This window comes from Pipistrellus hanaki, assembly GCF_964339955.1.
Source record: "Pipistrellus hanaki genome assembly, chromosome: 16".
In the NCBI taxonomy this organism is placed as follows: Eukaryota; Metazoa; Chordata; class Mammalia; order Chiroptera; family Vespertilionidae; genus Pipistrellus; species Pipistrellus hanaki.
Window position 1 is genome coordinate 41,700,429 of NC_140518.1, and position 21,071 is coordinate 41,721,499.

A 21,071-nucleotide genomic window follows, 5' to 3' on the forward strand; every position below is an offset into this window, starting at 1 on the left:
ATACAATTGACGTATGATATTGTATTAGTTTTAGTTGTACAAACTAAATTTGATGTTTGTTTTTATTGCAAAATAATGACTGCAATAAGTCTAGCTAACCCATCCACCACACAGAGTTACAATGGGGAATTTTTGGAGGTATTTTTGGATAAGAATCTAAGATCTGCTCTCTTAGCAACTTTAAAAATACAACTTAATATTGTTAACTATAATCATCACGCTGTACATTTCTTCCCCAGGACTTATTAATCTTATAACCTTTTGACCCTTCACCCATTTCACCCACTGCTGAAATGGGATAGATGGGACTGGACCACATGTAATAAGGGAAGTATTGCTTCATGAACTCAAGGGTCCCTCAAGTTCCCTCGAGCTGTCTGCATTCATAGGACTCTGGTATTTAAGAACCACTCCCCTGTTTTCTCTTCATTTTCCAAGTTAACAATGAATCTTTAGTTAATACAAGGGAAACCTGCAAATCAGAGCTTGGTAGTGAGTCTGTGCACATTTTCAGTTTCTGCTTTGGCAGTTTTATTTCACTTTTATGGCTAAACTGAAATAAATCCAATAAAACTTTTCCTGCCTAGTTAAGAAACAGCTCTGCTTACAATTTCATGGCCCCTTTTTCTCCCTACAAAGTTATTTGGAAATTTTTTATTTATTTCCTTTGTATTTCTTACAGTGAGCTTATTTTTTATTATATAAACAATATATAATGACATTTGTGTTGTTAAAAATAATTCAAATGGCATAAAATATATAATCACCCTCTTTTTCACTCTCCTAAGAGAGAAGTTCTGCTCTGTGTATTTATATTTATACAAATGCACACAAAAAGTATATCATAATTTAAATATAAATGTACAGGGTGGGGCAAAAGTAGGTTTATAGTTGTTCATATGGAAAATAATACTATCTATAATAATAAAAGTATAATATGCCAATTAGGTCTGACAGCCGAACAACCTTCCAATCATCATTCTGGATAGCCTTCCGGATAAAGCTGTGGTGGGAGCAGAGGCAGAGGCAGTTAGGGGCGATCAGGCAGGCATGCAGAATGGTTAGGGACAATCAGGCAGGCAGGCAGAGGCAGTTAGGGGTGATCAGGCAGGCAGAGGGGTTAGGGCAATTAGACAGGCAGGCGAGTGGTTAGGAGAAATTAGGCAGGCAGGCAGAGTAGTTAGAGGTGATCAGGCAGGCAGGCAGGTGAGTGGTTAGGAGTCAATGTCCCTGATTGTGAGAGGGATGCCCAGAGGGTCCCGGATTGCAAAAGAGTGGAGGCTGAGCTGAGAGACATCCCCCATGCACAAATTTTGTGCACCGGGCTTCTAGTAATTAATAAATAACAATACAAGAATAAACTCTGTATTTCTTGTACTCATAACTAAAATCTATTTCTGCCCCTCCTTATAATGTCAACTTACTTTTCCTCATGAAATAGGAGTATTTCATGCCAGTACATGCATTGAAAGTTTACTTAATGCTTCATACTGTCTCATGGTATAATTGTACTGTATTTAATTTAGCTATTGTTGAGTGATTAATTAGGTTCTTTTTCCCTCAATACAAATATCCTTGTGCACACATCTTTATTGCATATGTGCAAATATTTCTCTGGGCAAAAGAGAAATGCTCTTATTTGCTAGAATGAATGCCTCCTCCACCCTCGAAGATATTCACACTCTAATCTCTGGAGGCTGAGAATTTTAATTCATGTGGAAAAAGTGACTTCATTGGTGTGATTAAATTAAAGATCTTGAGGTGAGTTTGTCCTAGATTATCCAGCTGGGCCCTAATGCATCCTAAGGGTCCCTAGAAGAGGGAGATAAGGTCAATGGCAGCTTGCCTTCCTCCTTTCCAATTTGGGTGCCTTTTATTTTTTCTTCTTGTCTGATCTCTGTGACTAAGACTGCAGTACTAGGTATGATAGAATAAGAGTAATGAAAGCAGACATCCCTCTCTTGTTCCTGTTCTTAAGGGAAATGGTTTTAGTTTTTGCTAATTGAGTATAATGTTGGCTATAGGTTTGCCATACATAGACTTTATTATGCTGAAGTATGTATGATACCTCTGTTCCCTCTTTGCTGAGAGTTTTTTATCAAAAATGGGTGCTGGTGCCGGGACCGGTTTGGCTCAATGGATAGAGCGTCGGCTTGGGGACTGACGGGACCCGGGTTCGATTCCAGTCAAGGGCATGTACCTTGGTTGCGGGCACATCCCCGGTAGGGGGTGTGCAAGAGGCAGCTGATCGATGACTCTCTCTCATTGATGTTTCTTAACTCTCTATCTCTCTCCCTTCCTCTCTGTACAAAATCAATAAAATATATTTTAAAAAAAATGGGTGCTGGGCTTGCTTGGCAAGTGTGGCTCAGTGGTTGAGCATCGACCAGTAAAACAGGATGTCACAGTTCGAGTCCCAGTCAGGGGCATATGCCTGGGTTGCAGGCTTGAGCCCCAGTGGGGTCCTGCAGAAGGCAGCTGATCAATGATTCTCTCTCATCATTGATGTTTCTATCTCTCTCTCCCTCTCCCTTCTAAAATCAATAAAAATATATTTTTAAATGGATGCTGGATTTTATCAAATGCTTTTTCTGCATCTATTGATATGATCATATGATTTTTATCTTTCAGTTTGTTTATGTGATGTATCATGTTTATTGATTTGCAAATATTATATCAGGCTTGCATTCCTGGGATAAATCCCACTTGGTCGTGGTGAATAATCTTTTTAATATATTGCTGATTCGATTTACTAATATTTAGTTGAGGATTTTGGCATCCATGTTTATTAAGGATGCTGACCTGTAATTTTCCTTCTTTGTGGTGTCTTTATCTAGTTTTGTAATTAGGATACTATTGGCCTCATAAGAAGAGCTTCGCCCTGGCCAGTTTGTCTCAGTGGAAAAAGCATCAGCCTGCGGAGTAAAGGGTCCCAGGTTCAATTCTGGCCAAGGGCACATGCCCAAGTTGCAGGCTCGATCCTGCCCCCCATTAGGGGGCATGCAGGAGGCAGACAATCAATGATTCTCTCTCATCATTGATGTCTCTATCTCTCTTCCTTCCTCTCTGAAATCAATACACACACACACACACACACACACACACACACACACACACAAAGAGCTTGGAAGTCTTTCTTCCTCTTAAATTTTGTGGAATAGTTTGAGCAGGATAGGTGTTAGTTCTTTTTTGATTTTTTGATAAAACTGCCCTGTGAAGCCATCCAGTCCAGAACTTTTGTTTGCTGGAAGTTTATTATTATTATTATTATTATTATTATTATTATTACTGCTTCCATTTCATTAGTTGTTATTGCTATATTCAGAATTTCTGATTCTTCTTAAGTTAGTTTTGGAAGATTGTATTTTTCTAGGAATTTGTTCATTTCACTCAGGTTTTCCAATTTGTCAGTATATAGCTGTTTGTAATATTTTTTTACAATCCTTCAGATTTCTGTGATGTCAGTTGTTACTTCAGCTCTTTCATTTCTGATTTTATTTACTTGAGTCCTCTCTCTTTGTTTCTTGTTGAGTCTAGCTAAAGGTTCCTCAATCTGGTTTATCTTTTCAAAGAACCAGTTCTTGGTTTCACTGATCTTTTGTATTGTTTTTTTTTCAGTCTCTGTCATTTACTTCCTCTATGATGTCTGATCTCTCTGGGCTTTTTTTGTTGTTCTCTTTCTAATTCTTTTACTAGTAGTTGTAGGATTAGATAGTTTAGTAGATATTTTTCCTGGTTTTTGAGACCTATATTACTATAAACTTTCCTCTCAAACTGCTTTCAATATGTCCCATAGATTTGGGGTTGTTGTGTGTGTTCATTTTCATTTGTTTTCAGGAAGTTTTTACCTTATTCCTTGATCTTGGTAACCCATTCATTGTTTAATAACATGCTATTTAGCTTCCATGTGTTTGAATGTTTTTGAATGTTTTTATTGTAGTTGATTTCTAGTTCCATCCCTTTGTGATCCAAGAAGATGCTTGATATAATTTCAATGTTCTTGAACTTGTAGAGATTGTGTTCTAACATGTGCTCTTGAAAAGAATGTATACTCTGTAACTTTGGGATGAAATGCTTGTGAATGTCAATTATTATTCAGGTTCTTTGTCCATTTTTTTGTAAGATGGTTTTCTTTTTTCTTCTTGATTTACTCTTCTTCATTATAATTTTTACTACTAAACCCATGGTGTATATGTTGTAAATATTTTCTCCCTATCATTTGACTTTTTACTTAATATCAAGTAATATAAAACCTAAACTTTATAATCATGCCCAGTCAGCATAGCTCAACCTATGAATAAGGAGTCACAGGTCGACTGCTGGTCAGGCCATATGCCTGGTTGCGGGCTTGATCCCCTGTGTGGGATATGTAGGAAGCAGCTGGTTAGTGATTATCTCTCATCATTGATGTTTCTGTATCTCTCTCCCTCTCCCTTCCTCTCTGAAATCAATAAGGATATTTAAAAATAATAATGATAATAAATCACAGATTTTATAATAAAATAATTTTGGAAATTCTAGGTTTACAGATTCAGACTTCTTTCTTCTAGGACTTGTTAAGGCCTTTATTATGTGATAAGCTTGATACTAAAAGTGATAGAGAAAATAAAACCTCAAATTAATCTAACTCATGACCAGTGGTATAAGACATCTATATAAAATACCAATAAACCAAATTATCATGCTCCTAAATGGTATTTTGTATGTAAGACTATTCATGTAACAGTAATATACTACCAACTAAGTGTTCTGAATATAAGACTATTCATATAGTGACAGTATGCCACCAACTAATAAGTTCTTTCTATATAAGACTATTCATATAACCATACCCAACCATAGATCAAAGACAAAAAGCTCTACAGGCAATTTGAGAGATGTCAAAGTGGTACTTAAGACAATTGAACATCCATTCTTTATTAAAACTTTTTGGAAAGTAGGAATGAATGGATAGTTGGACATTTTGCTAAAGATGGCAATCAATCCCAGTCCAAGAGCACACTACCCCATCTAATGGCAGAGTAGTGGAAGCTTTCCCATAACACAGAAAAAGCACAATCACCACCACCCCAGTAAAGCATCCAGGAATTTCTAGCCAACGCAATAATAAATGAAAAGTAGACACGTTACAAAATACCAGGCAGCTGTATTAGTATTCATAGATGTCATAAAAGTATAATAAGACAAATAAAAGGGAAGTGCTAAGCAGCCCATTATAAAACAATTTATAAAACTTAATAGCTTTCCCAATATCATCAGTAGCCAGTTAGAAAACATAATATTTTCAAAATAACAACCAAAACATAAGGTACAAATAAGCATAAATTTGTTGAAAGTGTCTGAAGAAAATTGGACATCTTGTTGAAAGATATAGAACAATATATAAATAGACAAATAAATATACAGTATACACCAATATGGGGAGATTCAATGTTCCTAAGAGTATAGCTATTCCTCAAATAATTTAAAAGTTAAATGTAAGTTTAATTTAACTCCATTTGATTTCTGGTTTATTTATTTCTAATGTCATTAAAAGTTTATGTCCTTTAACCAGCTATTAAAGATTTAATAATCTAAATGTCCAACAATATGGAGTTGGCTAACTAAATTATGACTCATCTAAGGGAGAAAAAAAAACCTGCATGGTTTATTGAAATTCATGTTTTACAAAAATAATAACATGAAAAAGTTTAACATATAATTTTCAGTGAAAATCAGTTTCAAAATTATTACAAATAGAGATTGATATGTGTATATATGTGTGTATATGGCCCAAATTACCCAGCCCCAACATTAGTTACCAGCCCAGCGTAACTGCTGTTTCTTAGATTTCTTCAATTTACAGTTTTATAAAAGTTCTTTCACTTAGCTCTCTTGTAAAAGAGTAACCAAAAAATAAAAGACAACAGCCCAATAAAAATGTAAGCAAAAGTATTCATATGCATATATTCACATGCATATGTGAATTAAACCAATGTCATACCATTTTCAGCTTATCAAATTGATTTTTTTTAATTAAATAATATTGCCAGATGTGGAAGATGATGGGATAAACTTTCCCATATACTGATGAGTGAAATTAAAATTTCTGGAAAATAATCTGATACTATATACAAAGAACACTAAATGTTCAAATAATATAACATTTTACATACAAATGGACCCATCCAGTCCACTTCTAGGATTATTATCGTAAAGAACAAATCTAAGATTTTCAGAGATTTCTATAGAAGTCCAGCAAAGCATTATCTATAACATTATCTACATGTTATTATTTTTGTAAAACATGAATTTCAGTAAATTCCATACTGAGTTACTAGAAATGACCTAGATTTCCAGTAACTCAGTATGTTTTATCTTTAAAATGTGGTTCATCATCTGAACATTCTGTTTGAGAGGAGTAAGTAATGACTTTCTCTCATGTTTCTTTTTAAATGATCAGTAACTTCTGTCTCTACTGTCTCCAAAATACATTCCAGATCCAGTCACTTCCCAGCATGTACACTTCAAATGCCCTGACCCAAGCGGCCTCGGTCTCCTGCCTGGGCAACTACCCGGCCCCTTAACTTGTCCTTCTCGCCCATTCCCTCCACAGTGAGCCTGCACCACTAGCTCTCAAAGCAAAACTGGATCCTTTCACTCCCTGCCTAGAACCCTCCACTCTGGCTTCCCGCTGAAATTAGAATGAAACCGAACTTCTCCCCACCACTCCGGACCCCCTGTATCTGGTCCTGACTGCCTCTCCTCCCTCATCTCCACCAATCTCTTGACCTCCTCCTTCTACAGAATGGCCAAGCTTGTGTTTTTCCGGCCTCTTTGCTTCCAAATTCATCCCCTGGGAACTGCACCCTACCCTGCGGGACCTCCTCAGAGCTGCCTCTTTTCCATCATTTACATCCCAACTGAAATGCCAGGTTCTTAAAGTGATCTTCCCAGAACTCCCTTCCTAGCTAAAGTGGGATCATCTCTCCTCAAAATTCCTATAGCCCGTTTGCCATGAGTTATTGTTTTCAAAGCACGTATTACTTTAAACATATCTACGGTGGCCTATTTGTTTCCTATCTGTTCACCTGCGGAAGCAGAAGGACCACCTTTCTTGTTTACCACCGTGTCCGCCTTTGCTTAAGAATGACTGTGCACACTTATTCACTCAGCAGAGACGCACCGACTGCCCTCTCTCTGCCAGGCAATGTTCTGGTGCACATGGCGCCCCCTTGACTCTACGAAGCTTCTGTGTTAACACAGGTGAGCGGGGAGAGACAAGGAGCACAGTGAAAAGGTAGCTTATCCCGTGTATTAGAACATGACACATGCTGTGGGGAAAAGAAACAGGTGCAGAGAGCATGAATTTTCATGTACCAGGCCTCTAGTATATCTATAACAGTTTTTAGATATATCTGAATATAAAAATTACTGGAAGGAATTACATTAAAATATTAACAATATGTATCTGGATTATAGAATTCAATATCATCTTTATACATTTTTGTATTTCCTTAGTTCAGTACATTGAACATAACCTAAAGTGTTTGAAAACTGTGAATTTCTTTCTGATTGAATTTTCTCGCTTGGCCTTCTTTTATCCAGTGGAGGCCACTATGACAGTATGCCAGCACACCTCTACGCCCGGGCTGTCCTTCATTCCTGCCCCTGCCTGACAAGTTCATGACCAAATGTGAGAACAGTTGCAAAAGCAAATAGAACATCTTTCTAGGTATTTCCATTAGGCTAGGAAAAAATCCCCCTCACTTATAGATTCCCAAGCCCAGGAGCACCCCAAATTAACGTGGCACAAGGATCTAACCTCTGAATCACAATTTCCCCACTTGCAAAATCACTGATGGTCAGAAGGAACCTTCCTAGTAAGCCCCCTTCATGCACAGTGATGACACAGTTTCACTTACCGATTAATGGGCGCCCCTGCTCCCAGGGTACAGATGAAAACACTGAGAGGCTTGAGGTGTTTAAGTGACTTGCCAAGGTCAACCCTCCCAGACATTTCATTCTACAGCAAATGGAAGTTGGATCAAAGGACAAGCCCAGGTGTAGGCAGAGGCAGCAACTAACTGCACGGGCCGTGAGCTTTCTGTCTGAATTATCTTGGCAGAAAATGCCGCTTTGCTATCAGGACAGGCCAGTGTAGTTAGAACAAGCTCATGGAACAAAGCAGTTTAATTAAAAAAAAAAAAAAATTAGTTGGGTTGCAGAGCTGTTCTCTTCACTCCAGGATGGAAATTAATTTATAATAACCTTATCTTTTATTCATGGCAAGCTGCATATTTCAGGGTGTGTTGGCATCCTTATATTTTTCAGTGGGATATGAAATAATGGTGTGTTTCTAATGGGTGCGAGCGGGTGACAGTGCTGAAAGGACACAGCCGAGCCCCGCTGACCACGCGAGGACGGTGGAGCCACGGGCCGAAGCGTGGGTTCCTCCTGATGAGTCAGGATGTTTAGCATTCCGAGGCGGCGGCAGGCTCCCCGGCAGCCCTCTCAGATTGATCACTCTGGTCCTAACTCCATTAGCGGCCGAGGACAAAGGAAGCCCATTCATTTTCCTCTAACGCCCTCCTTCTCCCTTCTCAGACCAACCTGACGGAGCTGAAGTCCTTCGGCTCTCCCCCTCCGGCCGTCAGCAACGTCAGCGCCGCCGTGATGGCGCTCATGGCCCCCGGGGGGAAGGTGCCCAAGGACCGAGGCTGGAAGGCCGCCAAGGTCGCCATGGCCAGGGTGGATGGCTTCCTGGACTCCCTCGTCCACTTTGACAAGGAGAACATCCATGAGAACTGCCTGCGAGCCATCAGACCGTACCTGCAGGACCCCCAGTTCAACCCGGAGTTCGTGGCCTCCAAGTCCTATGCGGCTGCGGGCCTCTGCTCCTGGGTCATCAACATTGTGAAATTCTACGAGGTGTTCTGTGATGTGGAGCCCAAGCGCCAGGCATTGGGCAGAGCCACCTCGGACCTCACCACCGCCCAGGAGAAGCTGGCAGCCATCAAGGCCAAGATCGCTGTAAGTGAGCAGTGCCCTCTGACCCTGCTGGGTGCCTCTGACCCTGCTGAGAGCCCTCTGACCCTGCCAGGCACCTTCTGACCCTCCTGGGTGACCTCTGACCCTGCTGGGCACCCTCTGACCCTGCTGCATGCCCTATGATCCTGCTGGGTGCTTCTGACCCTGCTGGCCATCCTCTAACCCCATTGGGCTCCCCCTGAACAAATAGCGCCCTCTGCCATTCCCAGAGCCTAGAAGCAGGGAAAGCAGGTTGATGTGCAAAATCTCCTGATTTTTCAGTTGAGGCAACTTTTTACATTTCTTGCTCAAATACTGTATAGTTAAGACCCTGGACCATTGGTTTACACTTTGCCGCCGAAAGTTTTTTGTTTGTTTTATCTTTTTCCTCCAAGGAAGGAAGAGATGACATAAAGGTGTATAATACACAAATAGTATGATGCATGAAACCAGCTGTTATTAAGCACAAGTGACTTTTACATTTTTGCACATCTGATTGCTAGAATAAAAGGGCAAACATTTGAGATGCTATCTCTCTTTGAGGTGCAGGCTCTGGCCACCCAATCTCACCTTTTGCACCTTTACCTTTAGCCTGTGCCGCTGCCTTCCTGCAGCTCACTCAGAGTGTGGGCACGTGGCCTGCCATGTGGGCACATGTCCAGTAGTGTGGGCACATGGCCTGCTGTGTGGGCATGTGGCCTGCTGTGTGGGCATGTGGCCTGCTGTGTGGGCACATGGCCAGCAGTGTGGGCACATGGCCTGCTGTGTGGGCATGTGGCCTGCTGTGTGGGCACATGTCCAGCAGTGGGGCACATGGCCTGCTGTGTGGGCATGTGGCCTGCCGTGTGGGCATGTGGCCTGCTGTATGGGCACGTGGCCTGCTGTGTGGGCACATGGCCAGCAGTGTGGGCATATGGCCTGCCATATGGGCATGTGGCCTGCCATGTGGGCACGTGGCCCGCTCAGCATTGTGCCATCTGCATGCTCCATGTAAGCTTTTAAAGCAAGTAGTATATTGACCATAAATATAAAACTGTGAGAGTCATTAGTGTTTATTAACCTGTTACTGATATTTGATTATGAATGCCTCACCCAGCCTGGGGTTAGGGGTGATCTAAGATTCACACCTATTTGGGATTTCCGTTGAACTTTACCTTTGCTATTAAAAATGGATCCTACTGAATTGAGAGTTAGACATTGGAGCCCTGTGGGATGACACAGCAGCTGAAACCCATCGGCAGACCTCACTTCCCACCCAAGCTGTGATATCTGCTTCAGTGTGACCTCTAGAAAGGTCTATAAAATGCCCAGACTTCCATTTCCTGGAGTAAAAACGATTATGTCCCTGCTTCATTCAAGTAGAAAACAACGCACATAGGCAGGAGCCCAGAGCCTGGCCCCTGATGACACAGAGCTGCTGCCAGGAGGTGGGTATGGCCCCAAGCCTGCTGGACTCTGCTCCCTGGCCTCGTCCCCAGCTCTGTGTGCTCTCCCATGCACATACAGCCCAGTCACTATCATGACCAAGGTCAAGCCTTCATTTCCACACGTGCTTTCCAGGCATATAAGATTCTCGCTGCACATTTCTCATGCTGATAGAAAGGGTTTTTACAAATGGTGAAAAGGAGGCTTGTAGACGTATTGCATGCTTTGTGCCCTGGCTTAATGGCTGGTGGGTTTAAGTCTATAGCTAAAGGCTAGGTCAAAGTTCAGGCAACCAATCTCTATAAAAAGAGGCACTTTTGACAAAGCACTGACCCCTCGATATGTTTGCTTTATAAATCCAGATGTTCACAGGCCAGTTTACTTGAAGCACACACCATGGTCACCATAACTACGTCCCTCTTCAAAGAATACCAAACGCAAGCACCATCACGTCCCAGGACTGCTTCTGGGGGAAACACCTCCCAGGGATGCTCATATTCCTCAGTCTCTCCCAGAATAGTGTTACAAGAACTGCATTTCAAAGCACTTTTCGCTCGAGTTATTTAAAGGAACAGTTGGTGCAAAAGGAATGTTTGCAAAATGTTTATACCTTTTCAGTAGCCAACATTCCCATGACAGCCTACTCAACCTGTGAATGCAGCTCAATGTTTTAAAATACTTGGCTACCTTACGAAGGCACTTCTTTCCTGCCAACATAGTTTTTAATATATTTTCACTTTTAGCAACTGCCTCTCCATCTTTTACTTATTCACATGACTATCATCACCCCAAGATTTTGACCACCCACCCCTACCCCTCCAATAACAGAGGAGACTCGCTAACACCATCTCTAACATGGGGGCCCACCAAGGCCATCGCCAGCCTTCTCTAGCTGCACACCACCCCAAGCATTATTTTTAGAATTTTAGGATAATTCCACATAAATGGTATATTCAAGATGCTCAAATTATGCAATTCCTTAGAGGCCCAAAGCACAGAATTCATGCAAGGGGCTCAGCCCTCGCAACCCCAGCTGCTTTGTGGCTCCGCCCCCCACCCACTGGTTATTATGGAAGGTCATTGGACCATCTGGTCTAATTAGCATATTAGCTCTTTATTATATAGGATAGTTTCAATTAAACTATACATGCATTTATAATGCATAGAATATGAATAGTGGTGGCTAGCTCTGGGTGGTAGATTTTAGATGGTGCTTACCCATATTTTCTTTTCTTTTATAATGAACATATTGTATATTATTACAATTTATAAAAGTAATAGTAATGAAAACAAGTATGGCATTTTCATCGGGCATATCTTCACCATCAATAAAATATCAAACAGTAGACAAGGGTTTCTGATGAGAAACCACAGTCTTCCGCCCTTTAATTATTTTGTCTGTTTCAATGGGTGGTCGATACTCCTCAGAGCTTGCTACCTAGTGGCTTCAACATGTCGTATTTGGTCCACACATAGTGATTTAATTAGTTGCCAACATTTAAAACAATAGGAGCTTCTTGTAAAAATTTGACATCTGGATGGTTTTAAAAGAATAAGATTTCCAAATAGCATTACCTGACCCAGGAGTTAAGTAGTGGCCTCCCATTCAAGCAGACAGTTTTGCTGTAGTCATCAGACCAGTTTACATGGTCTTCCCGGCCTCTGCACATTTGAATCTCTGGCTTCTTTCTATGTGCTGTGATGGCATCTCATTTCCCGATGGATCTTGTTCAGGCAGTAAACTTTCTGCTCGATGAGACTCTAAGATGCTCATCGCTATGTCTTCCCACATCATAGTAGCACTGTGAGTTGGTGTAATCTTTATTTCTCATTCCATCAGATAGAGTTAGCTTCTTTGGGGCCCTCCACTTTCAAGATAAAGTCTTTACTCCTTCCTTCAGCTTACTCCCTACCCTTCAATTCCCAATTCCTATTATCACTACTTATTATCACTGTTGTTTTTGAGTCAGCAAGATCGAGAATATCTGCATTCTATTCTATAACCAAAATTAAGTGGTCCCTGCTCTATCCTCTGACTGATTCAAAAAGTTGAAATATCAGTAAATTCCATTTATATTCTGAGAACATGTTTATATTGCTCATATCAAATCCAAGTGGTACGCTAGCATTATATTGCCTTTCTTATACAACCATCTCTACAATCCTGGAGTTTCTACTTTCCTTTATCTTGTTTCTCTTCTATTAGTTCCTTTTGGATAGCCTCAATTACTTTTTAAACTCTCCATCTAATTCATATTCTACCCAGTCATCCTTTGCCTCTAAGACTTCTCTCCCTGTGTTAATATATTTCACTGCTTTTTTGGGTTGGTTCCAAAGGCTCCTAGACCCCATGCCTTCTCCTTTCTTAATTTCTTCTCTTGTTTTGTGACAGCTCTTTTTAAAGTAACTTTCTTAGAAATGTTAGGTAAGAAGTAAATTTTCTGAATTGCTCCAGTCTGTAATTGTCTTTATTTTTAAACTGAGCTGACAATTTTGCTGAGTATTGAATTCTGAGTTGCTAGTTTTTTTCTGCTTAGAACACTGAATGCTTTATCCTCATCTGGTGAGAAATCTGATGAACACACTTATCGATGCACTATGTTTCTCTCTTTCTGGAAGTTTTTCAAATTGTTCTTTATTCTTAGTGTCTGAAACTTTACATTGACATGCTTAGCTACCATTCTTTTTTATGGTGTAGAGACTTTTCTTCAGTTCTAAAAAAAATTATTTTGTATTACTTCTTGGTTAATCTCCTTTCTGTTTCCTTCCTCATTTTATCTTGCTAAACACATATTTATTGAATGTTAGACCTTCTTATGGGGCCCTATTTTCTCTAATCTTTCTATACTTTATGTTTTCTTATACTTTCTAGATTTCCTCAAATTTATCTTGTAAAACTTCCCTTAAATTTGTTATTTTTTTTACATCAACAATAATAATTTCCACATTTTTTGAGTTCTCTGTTCTTTTAACTAGCATCCTTTTCTAGTTTTATGGATGAGACAACCTGAATCTCTCTGAGATGCTAATTACAACAGAGTCTATGCTTTGTTGTTGTTTTTATGCTTGGAAGTTATCTCCACGTTCCAAGGTCATGTTTTTAATTCTTGTGTGACTTAATCTAAGCCTTCATCAAATATCTTCTTGTTCTTTCTTTCACAAGAGCCATGAGCAACGGCTGATTATAGCTGTGCAGACAAGGGCGGAGCCGGTTGACAGACAGAACTTGCTCTCAAGATCAGATGAGTTATGCTGGATGCATCTGAACTACCAAAGTGTTGTCTTTTCCCTGCCGCTGTCGGATCTCCTGCCTGGTGACATATATGCCTGGTGGCATTGCATACTAAGCATGCAAATAGAGATATCAAGTGGGGAATTAATAGGCTTCCAATTTATCCTCTTCTTCTTTTTTTTTTTTTTATATTGTTGAAAGTATCACATGGGTCCTCCTTTTTTCCCTGTTAATGTCTCCCAGCCCACTCCCATCCTCCTCTCACTTCCCCGCTCCTTTTATTTTCAGCATTCCCCTTGATCACACCTGACCTCGCCAAGTGCCCAGGGTGCATGGGGCTCTGCAGGGCTGATCAGCCTTCCCCTCAGTGAGCGGAGGCTCAGTTCAGGGGGTAGCTTCCCTGCCCCGCTCAAGCAGTTCCCAGTCCCCTGTCGTGTGGTCTTCATAAAGCTATCGCAATCCTTCACCCTCCAATGGCCCTTCACATTCGTTAGGGGTGTTATGGGCTTGTGACTTTTTTTAATTGCTTTACAATCATTTAAGAAAAGTCTTGGGAAGAAGAAGAATTAAAAGAGTGTGGCCAGTCTGCCACCACTAATTGGATGCCTCACCACCTGCTTTTCAAACTGCTCGGCCCTTCATTTATGTCTCTTGTAACTTGGTAATGACCAGCAGAGCAGCCTGAACCCGGGTGACTGAACAGACTCAGATGCATTGGGAGTTTATAGGTCAGTGTGTCTTTGTGTATGCTAATATGTATTCTGAGTGCTTCAATTCTCAACACTTAGTAGATTTAGAAAAAATTGAAACTGTGTATTTTTTTAACGTCCCCATACTTTGGAGTCATGTAAGAGAATAGCTGAGGTGAAATAACAGTGAGTTTTATGCTCTGAGGACCTTACAGCCAGGGGAGGCCTTGGGGTGTAGACAGGCCATCCCTATGCACAGCTCCGCTGCAGCAGGCACTGAGTGTGCTCCGCCCTGGCTTCCTGGGGTCGTTCTGACCATTTGCAGGCCTCCAGGCTTCAGGGAGATTTGCTTCTAAAGCAGCCCCTGCAGCTTCTGGCAGCAACGACAGCCTATCTTCCAGGACTCCAGGAGAAAGAGAGCTTGCGTACCCTCCTCCATGGCCATCAGCACTCCTGGCAGTAGCCCAGTGGTCGGCAAACTCATTAGTCAGCAGAGCCAAATCTCAACAGCATAACGATTGAAGTTCCTTTTGGGATCCAAAAACCAATTTCTGCGCATGGGCCACGAAGTTTCAGTCGCACTGTATGTGTGCACCCACACATGGTATTTAGCAGAAGAGCCATACTCAAGGGGCCAAATAGCCACATGTGGCTCCCAAGCTGCAGTTTGCCAACCGCTGCCCTAGACCAATGACTGTGGAGCTGGTGTAGGAAATCTCAGCTTCTCACTTGGGTCAAGACTGCGCTGGACCCCGCTCCGACCTTCTCCCTCGGGGATCTGGCTGGGGTCTCACTGGATCCCTGCCTGAGAACGTCCTAATTCACCTTCCTTTCCTGCCTTGCCCCCTTCCCCTGCCTTCATAGCTTATCCCTGTCTACCCCCCCACCCCACCACTCTTCCTTGAAGACGCCTGCAAGGGGACCCTGCCTCAAGCACTGAGGAGCCGGGGCCGGGGTTACTGACACACCTGTGTTCCTTCCCGAACAGCACCTGGATGAAAACCTGGCCAAGCTCACGGCCAAGTTTGAGAGAGCCACAGCAGACAAACTCAAATGTCAGCAAGAAGCCGAAGCGACCGCGGGCACCATCTCCCTTGCAAATCGCCTGGTGAGCGCGGGCGCGGCGGAGCTTTAATTACATTAGCGGAGCTGTCAGGCGCCGGGGAGGTGGGATGGATGAGCCGGCTCCGCGGCGTGGGCTGGGGGAATATTAAAACGTGCTGGGCTGAGGGGCTGCATCCTGAGAAGGGTGTGAACACATGCCCCGGGCCGGTCAGCATTTCCCTGCAGAGACGGGTGGAGGATGGGAGCACAGGCTCCTGCAGGCAGCGCGGGTGAGACGTGAGATGCTTACACATGTGTGTATCGACCAGGGGGAGTATTAGAGAGTGAAGCTAGCATGTGACAGACAGGCTCTGAGCTCCTAACCTGTGTCATGGTCAGTAATGAGGGGGTGAGGACAGGGAACTGAGGCAAAACCAAAAAAAGAATAAGACTTTTTTGCCCTGAGCATTTCTGAACATGACCTTACCTGTGTGTGTGCACATCACACACACACACACCATACACTTCACACACATCACACACATACATACATCACACACAAATCTCATACACATGCACATCACATATGCATCACACACATATATCACATACTATGCCCATCTCATGTGCATACACATGTCACACATCGCGCACATGCATCACATATCACACGTATGTATCACACAAACATACACACACACATAGGCTCTAACCTTCCTGGAAAAAAATTAATCAGAGGGTCAGAACACAGAGCTTGTGCTATCATGCCTGTATATCAAATCACTCTAAAACTTAGAGATTTCATAAAATAACTGCTCTTTAAATCTCCGAGTTTGAGGTCAGGAATCTGGGCAGGCTCAGCTAGCAGGCCGCTCTGCTGCAGGTGCCAACAGGGGCCCCGTGGTGTTTCTGAGCCGGTGGCCACGCCAGTCTGGAGGCTATACAGAGGCTTCCTTCACGGGCGTCTCCATGTAGCCTCAGGCTCCCCACCTGCTGTCACCCGGCTCCTCAGGGCTCCGGGAGCAGAGGTCCCGGCCCCAGGCCTGGGCGGAGGCCAGCTCGGGCCCCTCCCCAGGGCCCACTGCTCACAGCAGCCACGGCTCCGGAGGGCGCAGGCCCAGCTCCTGAAGAGAGGCGGCCCAAGAACCCAAGGCCTTTTAACATGCCTTCGGCTCACAGTCCCCTCACATGTCTGCTAAGAGTGCATAGAGCAGAGCCCCAGTGTGACTTCACTGCATTTGCAAGCCTTTACAGCCCCTTCCTCACCGATAAAAGGCTTCCCACGTGGGCTGCAGCCAGTCTGTGTACACAGCACAGCCAGTTCCCTCGTGTGGGGAAACTGAGGCACAGAACCAGTGGAGACAGGCTGCACACAGCATGTGTCTGCAGTGGGTGGCTGAGCCACTGTGCGGCTGGGAGCAGACCAACCCTGCAGAGCGGCCGGTCAGCCACAGAAGCTAAGCTGCACCTGCACCTACCAGTTCTCTGTAGAAAGGGTATCTCTGCCCCCCCAAGAGCGCCCCGGACGGCAGGCCCCCCCAAAGCAGGCCAGCAGAGTCAGTCTGGCTCCTCTGTGCACGCCCATCACTCCTTCCAGCTCCGTGTCTTAATTACCATGTCTCTCTCCCTGCCCACCGTGAATTATTTATAGCGCATGAAATTAATTTTACTTATTTTCATACCCCAGCATTTGGAGAGGAGACGGGAGAGGTGAATAATTTTCTAATATATTTTGTGGACCAGGCACTGTGCTGAGTGATTAGCACACACGGTCACGTGGAAGCTTTTCAGCAGCCCATGAGGAGGGTTCATATTTGTACCTAAAAAGGGCAGACCTGGAAGCCTGCATCAGGGCCTGCCATCGACCCATAGCCTACATAGCACACAACTCACAGCACACAGCTCACAGCACACAGTACACAGCACACAGTACACAGCACACAGCACACAGCTCACAGCACACAGCTCACAGCTCACAGCACACAGCACACAGTACACAGCACACAGTACACAGCACACAGCACACAGCTCACAGCACACAGCTCACAGCACACAGCACACAACACACCGCACACAGCTCACAGCACACAGCTCACAGCACACAGCACACAGCACACAGCACACAGCACACAGCTCACAGCACACAGCACACAACACACCACAACAGTACATAGCACACAACACACCGCACACAGTACACAGCTCACAGCACATAGTACACAGCATACAGTACATAGCACACAGCATACAGTACACAGCATACAATACATAGCACACAGCACACAGTACACAGCACACAGCACATAGTACACAGTACACAGCACACAGCACATGGCACACAGCACATAGCACACAGCACGCAGCACACAACACAGCTCACAGTACACAGCACACAGCTCACAGCTCACAGCACATAGTACACAGCACACAACACATAGTACACAGCATACAGCACACAGCACGCAGCACACAGAATGGGGGCTTGATTGCTGAGATGCTTGCTGCAAACCCTTAGGGTCAGAAGGGCCACGCCAGATGCCCCGGGTGTCCCGCGGGGAAGCGGACGCTGTGAGCTGCGGGGCTGAGCCCACGGCTGTGACAAGCCTTGTCTCCTCTCTCTGGCCTTTGGAACTGTAGGTGGGAGGACTCGCTTCTGAAAACGTGCGGTGGGCAGAAGCTGTGCAGAACTTCAAGCGGCAGGAAAGCACGTTGTGTGGAGACATCTTACTTACCACGGCCTTCGTTTCCTACCTGGGCTTCTTTACAAAGAAATACCGGCAGAGCCTCCTGGATGGGACCTGGAGACCCTACCTGAGCCGGCTGCAGGTATGTGCGGCCAGAACTCCCGCTGCCCCCAGCAGCCCTGGCACCGTGCGCTCAATGACAGTCACCCAAACCTTCCAGCCCCTCTTGCACACCTTCTCCCACCTCCACCTGAGCACCCGCCATGATGGCTGGGATCCAGGAGGGAGACACACGTACCACGTGCTCCCACACTGCCTGCACCCCACCCATGGCCCTCTGGGCGGGCCAGCTGGGGGATTCCGAGGACAGCAGCTCTGTCCCAATGGAGCCCTCCGTGGGAACTCTGATCCCCTGCCCCGCAGGCTGGCCTCCTCAGAACAATAAGCCCTGAGCGGCACCAGTGCCACCTGTGTTCCCTCCAGTCTCTGCTCTGGAGCCACATGTCTCAGGGCAGCAGGGACCAGGCCCCTCCCTGGCTCCTTCACCGCACCTTGTTCCCAGGCCCAAGCTGCTCTGTCTGTGCCTCCATGTGCACCGGCTGTATCCTCTTCTGCCATGCGCACCAGCGGCTTCCCGATGTGAGGGGTGGATTCCCCCAGCCCCTCCCCTGCACTGGCCCGGTGGGTGGGGACGCTGGGCCCTGCTGAAGCAGCTCAGGCTCCTGTTGGAGCCTTAGACCCAGTAACATCTACTGTGACCCGAGACTGCCACACCCCTCCGCCCCATAGCCAGGGAGTGTTCTGCATGCCCTGGGCCTCACGAGGTGGCTAAGACACCTTAGCTGCCAGCCCACCAGCCCACAGGCAGCCCCAGCCCAGCAGGAGCTTGTGCTCATGAGGGGCAGGTGGGGCGGGACTCAGCATGTAGGGGCTGCATTCCCGAGCTCGCCTGTAGGTGTCGCCTTTGAGCGCAGAACCCGCATTCTCTAGTGAGGATGGCTTTCACACATCAGCTTATGAAGTCTTACCTGATAATGTGTCGAATAGTGCTTTAAAAGCTGTTACAGGTCTAGGAAATAAACAAAAAGAACGCTATTTATTTACTTGGGCACTTGTAGAAAAGGAAGGTGTTAAAAGGGCTATCATTAGCTGAGTGAGCAAAGATAAGGCAGCTTTGTGAGGATTTTTCTGGTTTTGTTTGGGATTTGCATGCATCTTCATGCCCTGGACCCTGTCAGCAGTCAGGTGAAATCCTTCTGGCATCGATAGCTCTCAGTGCACAAACCGGAAAGGTTACAAAGGAAGCTGACTCCACAGAGCCATTTCTGATCCCGGGGTAAGGATCTTCAGAGGCTGTTGGATGGCACAGCACTGGCCACTCGCAAACTTAGCAGGTGGTTAAAGGGGCAGGAGATGGTTTGTAACGGTTTTCCCGAGGTAACTGGAAAGTCAGACTGCAGAGAAGAGAGAGACAGAGGGGTTCAAAGGGCATATGTGTGTGAACCTCGAAAACCTTCTGTTAAATGAACATAGCCAGACACAAAACATCACTTTTGTATGGTTCCTTTTAGGTGAACTACCCAGACTAAGTAAACCCATCAAGACAGAAAGCAGAAGCGTGGTTGCTAAAGGCTGGGGGTAGCGGGTCACGGGGCGTGACTAATAATGGGTATGGGGCCTCATTTGGGGCGATGAAAGTACTTCAGACCCGGAGCTGATGGCTGCACAACACTGGGATGATTACTTCATTTTTTAAAAAGGCACACGTCCCCCATGGGACATATTACTTGCACAAGAATTACACAAGCAGAGAGAGGTCAACAGAGACAGAGAGGCCACAGGGAAACGGGCTGTGCGGAGGCAAGGTCAGGCCTGGCGGGCACACCGGTCTCCCAGAGCACCTGCAGGGAGTTTGCAGAATCACATGGTCATGCCTGGGTGTGGGGTCCTGGGCCTGGAGCAAGGGAAGACCCCAGCTCCCTGCACACCGAGCCTCTGTCAGCAGGGGGGAGGCAATGAGAGCAGAGAGCTGTCCGTGTCAGCTGCACAGACAGAGAAAGCTCCGTAGACATGGGGCCTGGGCAGGAGAAGCACAGAGATGCGGCATGCTAACATGGGTAAGGGCATCGAAGAGGCTGTTGATTTAAATGCAAATGATTCATGGTAGAAATCTGATTTCAGTGAATAAACTGAAGGGCAAGGGTCACACAGGCTGAATTTCTGCTGTTTTCACCAGTCAACACACAAAAAAATACACTAGGTACTTTAAAAATCCTGTGTCCAGAAATAATTGCACATCATCCAGAAAAGCTCTTTCAAGGAACTCTTCATTTTAGGGAACCACTGAGCATCCCGCCCCAGCTGAGAAGGCACGCTTCTGTGCTGAGTGTGGGGGTGTTCCTTCATCCTCAGGTCCCCATCCCGGTCACCCCCAGCCTGGACCCCCTGAGGATGCTGACAGACGATGCCGACGTGGCTGCCTGGCAGAACCAGGGCCTGCCCGCCGACCGCATGTCCGTGGAGAATGCCACCATCCTCCTCACCTGCGAGCGCTGGCCGCTCCTGGTCGACCCTCAGCTGCAAGGCATCAAATGGGTCAAGAACAAATTCGGAGAAGACCTCCGGGTCACCCAGATCGGTCGGAAGGGGTAAGTGGCCTAGCATCAAAGGTCCCACTTTTGCCATTTGTGCAGAGAAAACAAAAGTGTTATGAGCGGACCTTAAGTCCCCGTGGGTTGTTCCTACTCTCTTGGTCCCTCCCGGTCTCCCAGGTTCCTCCTCCCGTTTTAGGGCACATCTCAGTGCAAGATGCTTGGGTACCGAGTCTCTGATTTTCTCTCTCGTTAGAGATCACTCGTGTCAGCCTCTCAACCCGCTCAGGAGTCCTGGCTCCACCATCCCTGGCATCCTCCCTCCCATCTCTGCTTCAATACTCCCTACTCCCCAAGCATCACGCTTCATTGTCAGAATATGTGTCTTACAATAAGG

At 45.1% G+C, this 21,071-nt stretch overlaps 1 protein-coding gene across 1 annotated transcript in view; it reads left to right on the top strand.

Moving 5' to 3' along the window:
* Positions 1-21,071, top strand: part of DNAH9 (dynein axonemal heavy chain 9) — a gene marked incomplete at its 5' end in the record, with an annotated part of 292,809 nt that overhangs the window by 205,619 nt on the left and 66,119 nt on the right. Inside the window, 4 exons of the mRNA XM_084863896.1 lie at positions 8,587-9,012; positions 15,344-15,463; positions 18,037-18,225; positions 20,496-20,731. Of these exons, the coding sequence (XP_084720022.1) occupies positions 8,587-9,012; positions 15,344-15,463; positions 18,037-18,225; positions 20,496-20,731 (971 nt within the window). The remainder of the gene's footprint in view (positions 1-8,586; positions 9,013-15,343; positions 15,464-18,036; positions 18,226-20,495; positions 20,732-21,071) is intronic.